We start from the raw sequence: 13,860 nt of genomic DNA on the forward strand, positions 1-13,860 counted from the left end.
GTTCACTGTCTACCTAGTATTTCAATTGTGCCTAGACTGGAGGGTTTTTGAATGGATAGAGTACTGGGCCTGGAATCAGGAAGAGCCGAGTTCAAGTACACTTACTAGTTGTATGACCTTGGGCAAGTCACTTAATTTGTTTGCCTCAGTTTCTTCATGAACACATTTGAGATTTACTTGGCAAAGGCACTAGAGTGGTTCACTATATTCTCCAGCTCATTTGACAGAGGAGGAAACTGAGACAAACATTTTTAAAATTATTTACAATATTGAACATTTTCTCAAGTTATAGACAGTTAATGTTTTTCAAAAACTATCTGTTCCTATCTTTATTTGTTGGGAATGGCTACATATTCATAAGACATTCATATAACATGCTATTTTACTTTATTTTATTTTATTTCATTTTTTAAAAGCCCTCACCTTCCATCTTAGAGTCAATATTGTATATGGGTTCCAAAACAGAAGAGTGGTGTCTGAAGCCAGGTTTGAACCCAGGACCTCCTGTCTCCAGACTTTGTGCTCTATTCACTGTGCTACCTAGCTGCCCCTAACATGCTATTTTAAAAAGAAAAATAAATGGAAGAAGAGGGGAGAAATACCAGTAAAACTGGGACTCAGACACTTTCTAGCTGTCCATTTATAAGACTGGCTGTAGTCATTCTGTATATTGTTTTCTTTGCCTCCGTTCAATCAGCATCAGACTGTGAAATTCCAGGCTTCTCTGTATTTGCCATATTTGTCATTTGTTACAGCACAGGAACATTCTACTATATTTGTGTACCACAATTTGTTTAATTTTTCTCCAATCAATGGGTATCTATCTGCTTTGATCCCAATTCTTTATTACCACAAAAAGTATTCATAAATATTTTGATGTAGATGGGGACTATCTTCTTATCAATGACCTCTTAGAGATATAAACTTAGAATGGAATCCCTGGGTCAAAGAATATGGATATTTTAGTCACCTTATTTGCATAATTCCAAGTTGTTTTCAAAATGGCTGTGTTGATTCACAGCTCCACCAACAATGCACCAATGCATCTTTTCAAACAGGGTCACATAGCTAGGAAGTGTCTGAGGCCAGCTTTGAACCCAGGACCTCCCATCTGTCATTCTGGTACTCTATCCTTTAAGCCATCTAGAAGCCCCTTTTTTATTTTTTAAGAATGAGTGCTGTACTTTGTCAAAGGCTTTTTCTGCATCTCTTGAGATAACATGGCTTTCCATTTAATATGATTATTATTTTCCTGATGTAGAGCCATCCTTGTATCCTTTGTGTAAAAGAATTCAACTTGGCAAAAACGAATAAATTAATAATGTGACAGAATTGTATTTAAAATTTCTAACTGGTATTCACTAATGCTAGTGGTAAAGTTCTCCTGTACTTTGTCCTTCCTTAAGTTTATGTATTTTATCTTCTCATTTTGCAACTAAGTACACTCTGTATTTCTTTGACTTCTCCATCATGCTCTACTCTCAGCTTTCTTTTGTGTCCTGTCTTTCCCTATTAGATTGTAAGCTCCTCAAAGGAGCTTTCTTTTTCCCATTTGTATCTCCAGCTCTTAGAGCAGTGCCTGGCACACATAGTAGGTACTTAGGTTTATTGACTATTGGCCATATTTATTTCATAAAAGGGGTTCGATAGAGGGCTTACTCAATTTGAGGATACTTGTGTATTGATACTAATTGTCCTTTAAAGGTTTGGTAGAATTCTCCTATGAATCCATTCAACTGAGAGTTTCCCCCTTAGTTCCTTCCTATCCTGCACTTTGATACTTCCTTTACAGTTAGTTTTCTATCTCCTTTTTCTGTGTTCAAATTAAGATATTGATTTGGTCTCCTGCTAGTTTGGGTATTTTATATTTTTGAAAGTATTTCTCTATTTCTTTTGTGTCCTCAATTTTGTTAGTATATACAACTATGCATAGTAGGGTTCTGACCATTCTTATTTCTGCTGGTTTCATTATGATTTCACCTCATTTAATTGCTACTGTGTTGATTTTATTTTCTGTCTTTTTCTTAGATTAGTTTAGCTGAAGGTTTATTAGAATTAGCTGTCTTTAAAGAAATAGCTTTTAGGGGGTTTTGGGTAGTTGTTTTATTTTTAAGTTTTCAGTTTGCCTATTTCTCCTCTAATTTTTAGTATCTCTTCTGGACTTATAAAGGTCAATGAATATAACATTGCTCTTTGTCAGAAAGATCTGAATTCAAATTCTGCCACAAAAACTTAAGTTCTGTGACCCAAGACAAGCTATTTAACACCTCTCAGTCTGTTTCCTTGCTTGTAAAATGGGGGTAACAGCACCTACCTCACAGAGTTCTTGTGAGGATTAGATAATATGTAAAAACCTTTCCTAATCATAAAACATAAAAAAAAATGGTATTCTATAAATACCATTCATCTTGTTGGCTCCTCGTCTATTTTAAAATCCAGTGTTCTTTCTTGTACGTCTGGGTTTTGTTTGGTTTTGTTTCCTCCCAAAGATCTGCCATAAACAAGAAGGGAAGGATCTCACAGCTATGTTGTAACTACCTCCTTGAACTAAAATGTCACAATTTTCATATACAGCAACTCCGGTTGTCAGTTTGTGTAGAATTCTCCACTTATAACCACCCCTCGGGGCTGCTGGACACAAACCCATCATTGTTCTACTTCCAAAATCTCGGGGGTGGAGGGGCCAGGGTAGCCCCCTTCTAAAACTGGAAAGGTTTTCATTCTGCATGTCCAAACTACCTAGAAGGCTACTATCCCCACCTGGTATGCCTTTTCGTTTACTGATGAGTCACACATTGGCTCGTGTAAAGGCACACCTTAGATCCAGAGATTCATCTTCAAAAGGCTGAAACAGGAGAAAATCAGACTTTAGCAGGAGATTCAGATTTGGTGAGGAAAGAGGATCCCAGGCCACCTTCAAGGCTGCAGCTAAGCTGAACAAGTTGGCCAGTCTCAGACTGGCGGTGACCTCCCTCCACCACACCGGCATGTTGTAATTCCTCCAGGTTAAATTGCAGTAACTTGTCCTACTTGGTCCTGCCTGGGAGTCCCGCAGGAGGGTGGCTGCAGCTGGGGCAGGATCTCGCAGTCCATCACCTGAGCAGGTGAGTCAACATGACCACACCTCACCCCGCTGGCTGCGGGGCCTCTTCACAGGTTACCACCTCCAGTGTGGAGCTTAAAACCTTCCTGGGACCCAGGTGTCTTCCCCATGACCCGACCACACCTTGGCTGTCATCCTTCAATCTCATGGAAGGTGAATGTGAAAGAAGGCCAAGGTACACGGGTGACACCGCCTTAGAACTCTCGGGTGCATTTTGCCCTGGCTAGTGGCACAGACGGGGCAGATGATCCTTAGAGCTCCCTTCCTCATCTAGGCTCTATGACAAGGCTTCACAATTTTTAGCTGAGGGGATCCTCTTTATTTCCCCAAAGTTTCAAATTTCCAAGGTCTGTGTTTGTGTTTTGGGGTGTGGACAGGGAGATAGGAGGGCAGAGGCATAGGGGGCAATGGGGGTCCTAATGCATCATAAAAGGCACTGAATCAGAGAGAGGACAGCAATGGGATCTAATAGGAATTCCAGAAAATCAGGAGGAGTACTGGGGAGATAAGAAAGTGCTTGGAATTTACTGGTACTTTCAGACTTATCATTCAGGATCTCAGCTTTTGACTTACCTATTTTTTATTGGTATCATTTAGAGAGGTCTGGAAAGAAGACTTTTACTTGGACAGATTGTTTAATTCACAGCAGTTGAGAGAGGAAAAAATAATACTCCTGCATTATATAGCTTTGTGGTACCTGCCTTATTTTCCCAAAGTTTCAAAAACTAAAGTTAGTCAATTTAACGATTTCTCCTACTGTCGGTGAGAATGGAAATATAACTGTCCCTCTGAGAAACACAGAGGTTTTTTGTTTTTTTGTTTTCCTATCAGTTGGTCAGATCTTATGAGAAAGCAATAGGAAGAAGTCAGGACAGGAACGGTAAAAGATTCACATTTTGCCATTCACCTAAGGGACAAAGGAATGATGAATTGAGGGTTAAAATAACTGCTGGATAGACTGGCTTCTAGGTTATCAATCTTGGGTCACAGGATCAAAAGCTGGAAGGAACCTTAGTGATACAACCCCTTTGTTTTTACAGGTGAGGAAATTAAGGCTTGATTTCAAGTGTCTTCCCAAGGCCAAACCTTATTTAAATATCAGAAAAGGGATGAAAACCCTGGTCCTGGGCCTCCAAAGCAATTTTCCTTTTCATTATAGCATGCCGCCTCTCTTGCTGAGCTACATGATTCCAAGGATGATGCGTGGTCCACGGTAGGATTAAAGTTTTAGGACCATTTTAGGATATGCCTCTTGGATCCTAGATTGAATCTTGTGTGCATGTGTGAATGTTTTAAAATGAGCTCAGCTTAGGTTTAGAATCACATGGGATACAATATCCTCCCTGTTCCTAGAATGAGCTCTGTCCTGCCCAGCCTACTAGGGTCCTATATATCCTTTAAAGTCCACCTTAAATTCCTTCCTCCTTGGGGACTCCTCCAGTCGGTAATTTCCCTCCACAGACATAGAGCACTTCATGGATACCCCTCTTGCTATCCTGAATCATTTCCTATTAGATCGGTGGTTCCCAAAGTGTGGTCTAAACACCCCTAAGGGTCTCCAAGATCCTTTCAAGGGGCTCTTGAAATAAAAAAAACTATTTTCATAGTCATACTATGGCATTTTAATTCCTAGTGAAATAAATTATTGGTAGGTATAAGCCACATAACAAGTCCTTTTGAAGGGGAGAGGATGTTTTTAAGAATGTAAAAGGGTTCCCAAGGCCAAAAATTTAAGAATTGATAACGTCATGTCTCTCATTCCTTCTCTAGTACTAAGCATAATGCTCACTACTTAACAGGCGCTTAATAAATGGCTTGTTGCCTGAATGAGTAAAAAGATCTGGGCTAGTGAAAGGCCAAAAGATGAATTCTATCAAGGGCCATCCCCTGAACAAATTAGCAATAGACTTTAAGAAAGCCAAATAAACAAAATATGTACTTGTTAAGAAATAATTCTTCCCTTTAAAAAAAAGGGTTCACTGCAGGGTTCCTTTAAATAGTGAACAACCACGGTAAATTAATGATTTGATTTACAGACAAGAATTGCAATACAGCATCACACCCCCGTATGGATTTTGACAGGACAGAGGCTTATGTGCAAGATTTCATTATACATGCCTATATTAAAAACTGTGTTGCTCTTATTCTTAGTGGGTTGGGAATGCAAATATTCTCTAAAATGTATTACCTCATTTTGCACACCAAAGGTCCCTCTCTTCCTGAATTTTTGATGCCATTTTAGTTTATTTTCAAGAGCACTTTGACTTTAAAACCTTTTGCCAATTTGTTTTATTATCTTATTTATTAGGATGTGATTCTAATTAGCTAGTCATTAATCTGGCATTATAAATGTATACTATCAGAGTACTAAATCTGAACTCCCAAGGACTGCTGGGCCAGCACAACAGGCTCCAAAATGCAGTGGCTGCAGAAGCCCTCAAGACAAACAGGAGGGTGGTGATGGGGAAGCTCTTACTCAAATAGAAATACAACAAACAGATGCTTGGTGATGCAGAAGCTGAGATCATCGAAGTAGATTGCACTGAAACATTTTTCAGATTTTTTTTTTTTTAAACACAGGTTTCAGCTTGTTCTTATTGGAGTCTAAGAACAGGTGAAGTTGAGAAGCCACAATGTGGTCCATGGCTAGTGCAAAAGGAAGTACTCACACTGGCCCTGCTCTTAAAGAAATCAGACGGAATCCTTCTCCTGGTACCCTCCTCCACACATGTGGGTTATGTGGATGGAAATACAGAAATAGGTCACTTTACAGGCTTAGAAACAAAGGGCCTCTTTGAGATCCTGGGACTTAACCAGTTTCTACATCAGTTGGTGAAAAAGATTGAAAAAATGGACCCCAAATTTCAGAATTCATAAATTTTCACTTAATATGAATAAAAAAAAATCATACCTCCCTTGGGAGTAAAGTATAAACTTTATTAATGAACAGGTCTAAGCATTTTCTTGATTGTTTTAAGTACCCCATAGATCTTGAAAAAAATAAGATTAGAGGGTAGGTTTTTTAGGGATGAATGAAAATTTGATCGTTTTCTAAAGAAAATTAAAACACTAAATACTCACTAAGCATAAGCTTCTTTATAACTAAAATGGATCTTAAGTATACATATGGAAAGTAAGAATCTGGAATGTAAAAACTCTCCAATAGGCTTTAGATTTCTATTTTTTTAATAAATGACAATAGAATCTACCATAGTATTATACTTTTTTCCCATTCTTTCTAAACCTTTGCCTTCTGTCTTAGAAGCAAGAAGAGTGGCAAGGGCTAGGCAAGTAGGGTTAAGTGATTTGCCCAGGGTCACACAGCTTAGGAAGCATCTGAGACATTTGAACCTAGGACTTCCTGCCTCCAGGCCTGGCTTTTTATCTATTGGACCATCTAGCTGCCCCATTTCTATTCTTTCTGATCAACTATGAATTCATAAAAGGGGAAAAGCCCATATAGAATTTGGTCATGAAGATATTTAAATGTAAATGAACCATCTGGGATGGCAGAAGCATATACTAAGATAATCTATGAAAGAAAAACTAGATAATTGTCTTTTGGGAGCAAACTAGATCTTTAGAACTATTCTTTCAGGCGTTATGAGAAAGAATGCTATCCATAGCTAGAGAAAGAACTGTTGGAATAGAAATGCAGAAGAAAACATATGATTTATTTATTTGTTTATATGGGTATAAGATTTGGAGTTTTGGTTTTAAAAGATTACTCTATTACAAAAATGAACAATATGGAAATAGGTTTTGAGTGATAATACATGTAATTGCTTGTCAACTCCAGGAGAGGGGAGAAAAGAGGGGAGAGAGAGAGAGAGAGAGACAACATGAATCATGTAACCATGGGGAAAAATAAGTTAAAAAAAGAACTGTTCTCTCAGAAAGGTGAGGGGATATACAGACTTCTTTCAAGATCCTGTACTGCTATCCAATAGTCATAAACTTTAGTCACTTTTCTTTCTCTCTTTTTTTAAAAATGGCATTCACTTAAGTTCTCTTTTTCCAAACTACCCAATCAATCTTCTGATACAACTACTATCTCTACAATAATTCCAACTTATTGAAAAATGATTCCTCTCACCTTCTCAAATAAAAACTTTTCACTTTAAGACCCGGTCCCAATGACCAAAAAACCATATCCAAAAATATACTTTATCTGCATCTAGGACACAAACTAGAACTTCTATCCTGTTGATTTTCCTGTTGCTACATTGCAACTGATTATGCCTAATAAAATGAAAAATATAAAAGAAAAATGAGCCTTCTTTCTGATTTTAAATATTCATATTCTCTCCTCATACACTAGTTTTATATACAAGACAGAACAAGTAGAGATAAATTGGTCAAATATGTTGTATCTAATGAAAAGTGACTTAAGCTGATTTTTTTTGGGGAGATCAGACAATGGTTTACACTTAATTTAGGAGACTTAGTCTTTTTTGATTTCCAAGTTCATAAGAATTATATGTATGTAGTAGTCTTTGTATGGAACTGGTTCTAGAGTCAGAAAACCCGGGTTCAAATTTTCTCTGATGTTCACTACATGTGCAACCTTGGGTAAATAATCTTTCTGATCCTCAGTTTCTACATCCATTAAAAAAAATGGAGGTGGGAGGAGTTGGATTAGATGATTTGAGGTCCTTTCCAGCTCTAAGTCTATGACCCTATCTATGGTTCATGTATTCTGAAAGATTTTGGTATTTCTTACGTACTTTCTCAGATTTAAGATTCTTGGAACAATGTTTCTTCTAAGATGAACCCCAAGAGTTAAAGTAAAGGGCAAAAGGTCACCCATTTGTGAGTTATGGTTCTTATTAGCCAGCATCAATCCATAAATCAAATGAAGAAAGTGGCGATCTGCCTGCGCCACCCTGTGTCACACACCCTCAGTCTCAGCACCAGGGATACTGGAAGTTGGGATTCACTGGGGAGGGGGAGGAGGGAGCTGGGAGGTGGTGAGATGAGGGGGGGTGGGGAGATAAATGGATGAAACAGAAGGGAGGAGAAAAGAGGGAGAGAAAAAAGGAAGAGGATAAATAAAATACAGGAGAGAGGGCCTCAGCACCGGGCCTATGTTTGGGTACTGTAAATGTGCAAAGGTGACTTCTTGGTCATTTGTGTAAATCAATAGTGGGGAGAGATTAACCAACATAAAGCAAAACATACCATAGGGTGTGACAGGCTGTAAAATCCAATGAAGCAATATCATTAGGATTAAGCAAGGCTGAAATGGAGAAAATGTTTAAATGTTTAATTTGGTAACTTCCCCTTAGCAGTGACTATTCCAAAGAATAAATTCAGTTTTAATATGAAATTAATAATTTGAAGATTTTTGGCTTTCCGTTTTTATTTTAGTTTGGTCTGAGTTTTGCATATCTGATCATTGTAATTGAGGCAGGGCTGTCCTGGCAATATTATTCCAGGGCTATTGCTAATCTGGCATCAGGTATAACCAAATACATGCAAATAGCTCTAAAAGGGCAAAATTCAATGTAGGTACCCAAAAATCTCTTGTAACACTTATTAGCCCCAAACTACACTAAGTTCAATGAAAACAAATGTGAAGTCATCTAGAATCTTTGGAATGCCCGAGAGTCACTGATCAGTGGGAGAGAAACAACAGAAATGTCCATACAGAAAGCCAATAAGGGCAAAAAAAATATCATATAATTCTTACTTGGCACAAATGTATCGGTTGGCTAGAGAACAATAGGAACTATTTGGTTATATTCTCTGGCATCGACTCATAATCCTTTAATTAGAGCAAATCTTTCAAAAGGAAGCATAATTTATTATTGCCAAAGGAAGTAGTGGAAAATTCAGATCTGTGTGTATGCATATGCACAGGCATATATACCTCATGTATGTTTCTTCCCTGCTGCCCCCACCTTCCAGATAATACAAGCAATGTCAGATCCAGGGTCTTTAAAATAATCTTGCTTCAGAGGGACAAGATTTGGATTGTTTTTCAAGTTCTTCTGGGAATTTTTTTAGTTGGGAAAAATGTGATGAGAGGGCGAGACCTGGCAATCCATGGGCATGTTAAAAGATGTGAACAAATCATCCTGGGTAAACTCTGCTCTGACTTTAGGCCAAGGCTTCTTTATTTATTTATTTGTGTATTTTTTTTTTTGCATAGAGCTGCACTGAATATTATGACATTAAAATGATATAAAAGTCCAAGTGAGGGAATCTATTTATTCAAGGCTTTTCTTCTTCTTTTTCTTTTTCCTCCTCTCTAATGTTTGATCTTGGGCAGAAGCCATGTCCATTTCCTCTTTCTTTTTCTTTTTCTTCTTTTTTGGTTCTGTGGCAGAGGTTCCTGTACTAGGCTCCTGCTCATCACAAGCTAGTCTCTTGTGTGGAGAAGCCTTGAGACAGTGCTCATAGCCAGGGTCACCAGCCTGGTTCTCGGCAAGGGTCATTTTCTTTGACTTATGGTCAGGGTGCCATCCCTCCTCCTCCTCCAGACTCTCCTTTTTGGAACGCTTGGCCTTGGGTTTGTCCCAGGCCCCATCTTCTTGCCTTTTCTTCTTTTCTTTTTTCTGTTTAGTTCTTTTCTCTTCAAAAGGCTTGGTTTGATTAGAATCTGTGTGTATAGTTGCTGACTTGTTCTTTAGTTCCAACATTCGTTTGGCAAAATATTCCTGTACAGTGAGGTTACTGGTTACTGTAGGAGTGGCTTTTTCCTCACTTTCAGCACTAGGACTTTGATCTTCCTAGAAAATAAGGAGAAATGGTTAAAAAATAAAAGTTTTATTTTGAAAATGAAAGGGTATCAAGGAAATACTTTAGAAAAAAATTTTGAACAGTCCAGTTTCTCACAATTTATCTGGAAACTTTGCCTATACTCATCTATACTGTGATTATTAGAAAAATTCAAATAAGGCTCTTTTTTTCTGGCATTTTTTTGGTTAAACTTTAGATTTATCAGATCTCTGCAGTAGAGAAAAAGATAATTTCTCTTTTTGGTGAAAGTAAAAATGGGGAAATGGGCAGTATGGAACTAACATTAGCTTGTGTTTGAAAAGTCTGTGAATCTTTTATTTGGAACTCAAGAATGCTGGGAATATTCCCCTCTAAACTCCTAACCCTACCTAGAGCAGTCCTATTTCAATAATAATGGGAATGCTTCACATTCTGTAAAGAATGCTCCACAGTCCTAATTATCCATATGCACATGATATCAGCAAGAATACCAAAGTCAGGGAATCTCAGAATATCTGCACTAATCACTGTTGAAAATGGATGGAATGTGTATTGTTGGTTATGAAATTGATATGAAATGTGTACATATGCTCAGAAGGTTTTGGAGGCTAGAAAAAGTTATGAAAGCTGAATTAAACTGAAATATGTAACAGCAAGATAGACTCACACATGAGTATTGGTTATTGGATGACAAAGTGATGAAAATGTGTAAAGAAGGAGGAAGTAATTTATAATACATGAAATCAACAGTAGAATCAAAGTCTAGGGAACACTGTTTGTATAAGGGATTTAAAAAAGGATAATCAAATAATAAATAATGGTTGGCTTATCCATTAGATCAGTGAATCTCAAAGTTGGTCCAGGAACTCCTGGGGTCCCCAAGATCCTTAGAGGGGGTTAAGCAAGGATTTCATAATAGCACAAAGGTATTTTAATTTCTAAAATGGCAAATATTGATAGACGTAACCCACATAAACAAAAGTTCTTTGGTGTCCTTAACAATTTTTAAAGTATAAAGTGATTTTGAGCCCCAAAAGTTTGATAAATCAATATTTTAGAAAACCACTCAATCTATTCTCTTCCCTTTTTATTTTCATAGTGAAGAATAGTTATTTGATACTTTCAGAATGCTGGGCCTGGAGCCAATAAGACATGAGTTCAGGTATGGCCTCACACACTTTACTATTAGACCTGGGACAAGTACCTTAACTTCTGTTTGCCTTTGTTTCTTTCTCTGGAAAATGGGGATAATAATAACACCTAACTCCCATGGTACTTGCGAGGATCAACTGAAATGATCATTATAAAGTGTTTAACAGTGCCTGGCACATAGTAAGTGCTTTATAAATGTTTTAGCTATTAACTGTTATTATTATTAGGTTAACAGGAAGCTAGGGAAAGAGTTCTCAGTAAATGTGTCCTCAAATCAAAATTCTAATATACTACTATAGACACATCTCCCCAATTAGAACATAAGCTCCCCAAGGGAAGAGACTATTTCACTTTTGCCTTTATACCCACAGCAGTTGGCACAGTGCTTGGCATAGAGTAGACACTTAATGTTCATTGACTGAAACTTGCATGTGGATTTCTTGGGGGGGGGGGGGGGGGAGAAGACAAGATGGCAGAGAAAACACTTCGCTGAGTTCTCCCAATATTTCCCTCCAGAAAACTTTAAAATGAGGTCTCAAGTCTAATTCTGGAGTGGCAGAGCCAACAAAAGGTCAGAGTGAGATATTGTTCTAGTCCAAGACAACTCAGGGGGTTGGAAAGAGATTTGTAACCCTGGGAAGGAGGCTGGCCTGGCGCCCACAAGGATCAAACATCGGGGCACACAACTAGGTGGAAGCAACAGAAAGAACAGTAGCTTCAAGAGCTTGTGAGCCAGAACTAGTCAGAAAGAGACTACAGGGTACCCCTGTGCTAGCACGGTACAAGGGACCCGACTGCTGGCATCTCCAATGGCTCTAGCCACTTCTGGGTCACAGTTCAAAGGAGGTAAGAAGCACTTGTGATTAAGAGAGAGCAGAAGCTCTGAGGAGTACTGATTTCGATCCGAAGGGCACAAGGGCCCTGAGGAACAGTATCGACTTCAATCCCAAAGGACTAGGAACTCTTCCTGGTTAAGAACCAGATTGGAAAACAGGGGAGAGCAATGGACAAAAGTATTTATACTTTTTTTTTTTTAAACCCATACCTTCGGCCTCAGAATCAGTATTGTGTATTGGTTCCAAGGCAGAAGAGCACTAAGAGCTAGGCAATGGGGGTTAAGTGACTTGCCCAGGGTCACAAAGCTAGGAAGTGTCTGAGGTCAGATTTGACCTTAGGGCCTCCCATCTCTAGGCCGGGTTCTCAATCCACTGAGCCACCCAGCTGCCCCCACATATCAGCTCTTTTTGTGGTGGCAAAGAATTGGAAATTGAGGGGATGACAACCAACTGGAATGACTGTATAGTTGTGGTATCTGACTGTGAAAGATCACTATTGTGCTATAAGAAATGACAAGCAATGTTGGCTCTGGGGGGGGGGGGGGAGGTTGGAAGTGGAGGGAAAGAAAATGAATCATATAAACATGGAAAAATATTTTAAAATAAAACAAGAATAAAGAAATGCTTTTTTTAAAAGAAAGAAATGACAAGCAAGTTTAAAAAAACCTGGGAAGACATAGGAAGTCATACAAAATGAAGTGAGCAGAACCAGGAGAATATTGTACACAGAACATTGTACAACAGCAATATTAAAAGGATGATCAACTGTGAAAGGCATAGTTACTCTAATTAAGACAATGATACAATACATTTCCAAAGGAACCATTATGAAAAATGATATCCACCCTCTAGAGAGAACTGATGAATTCTGAATGCAGACTGAAACAGACTTTTAAAATTTCTCTTTTATTTTTTGTGTCTATTTTCTTTTGTAACATTGCTAATATGAAATGTATATTGTATGACAATCACATGTAGAATTGATATCAAATTGCTCACCTTTTCAAGGAGGAGGGAAGGGCAAATGGGAGGTAATTTGGAAATCAAAATGTTTTTATAATTTTACAAGGAATTGGGAAATATTTAATGAAATAAATAAACTAGGTAATTTTCTGGAAACAATGGCATACAACAAAATTATATTAGTGGACTGAAAATAATGCCATACTCAAAAAGTCAATGCTGTGTATGTAAGAACCATGTATATTAGAATGGATGCATTTTTTAATTCTTTTAAAGCTGTGTTGTTACCTATATGCCAGTTTCTCTTGAGATATCAAGACAGAGCACACAGGATTACTTAATGAAACCTATAAGGGAAAGCTTTCAGTTTAGATATATCTAACTAACTAAAAGCTTTTATTTCAAAGCCATTAAAAAAAAAGTCAAAAATAGCTACCCCAGGGAACTTGAAGCTACTTTTCTTTTCCAAAGGTTGAAAAAGTTTTAGAATTTTATTGGAATAACAAATCTGTTCTCTTGGTACAACTCAATGAAAGTGCTAGAGTAATCTAACATAATAAATTGTTTAAGGCATGCATAAAACTTAAGTTAGAAAATGGGTCTTAGGGTGATAAAAAATTAAATATTTGCTTTTTCAAGTGGGCCAACTCTAGCAGGAATGCATATAATGTCCCAAGCATCCTAACATTGGGTATTTTATGTCATTCCTTAACTCACTGTTCACTTTTTCCCCCTTTTGTGAATTCTATTTCTAATAGCTTAATCATCGGAACCAAATGTGAGAGTTAATGAAAGTCTCTTTTTTAAAAAAATCAGGAAAAACAATACTATTTTTGATTCTCTTGATGAGTTTGGAGGGCTTCCATGACCACACAGAACAACTCTGCCAGTGACCAATTTCTAGAGTGATAAGGATTTTAATAATCATGGGCCACTGCTCAACAAACTTAGCAGAGCATGAAGACAGGCAAGGAAAGCACCAGCGCTCAAATCCTATTCATCTTGGGAAATATTTATACAATGCAATAAATCAGGGGAGTGGGCTATGCCTTTCAGGCTAGCTCTGGCCACTTTTACTCTAGA

General features: G+C 37.8%; 1 protein-coding gene across 2 annotated transcripts in view; it reads right to left on the bottom strand.

The window, feature by feature from the left end:
* Positions 1–8,306: 8,306 nt before the first annotated feature.
* PINX1 (PIN2 (TERF1) interacting telomerase inhibitor 1) overlaps positions 8,307–13,860 on the bottom strand; it is an 89,645-nt gene continuing 84,091 nt past the window's right edge. Inside the window, exons 7-8 of one of the 2 annotated variants that reach the window (XR_006505357.1) lie at positions 8,976–9,837; positions 8,307–8,342 (exon numbers count right to left, since the gene is read on the bottom strand). Coding sequence is in view for 1 of the 2 variants with exons in the window: in XM_044660804.1 (XP_044516739.1) it covers positions 9,316–9,837 (522 nt within the window). In the remaining variant the exon portion in view is untranslated. Of the gene's footprint in view, positions 8,343–8,886; positions 9,838–13,860 lie in introns of those variants that run through there. The other variant, XM_044660804.1, reaches the window with a different exon arrangement.

Source organism: Gracilinanus agilis, chromosome 2 (assembly GCF_016433145.1).
Source record: "Gracilinanus agilis isolate LMUSP501 chromosome 2, AgileGrace, whole genome shotgun sequence".
NCBI lineage: Eukaryota > Metazoa > Chordata > Mammalia > Didelphimorphia > Didelphidae > Gracilinanus > Gracilinanus agilis.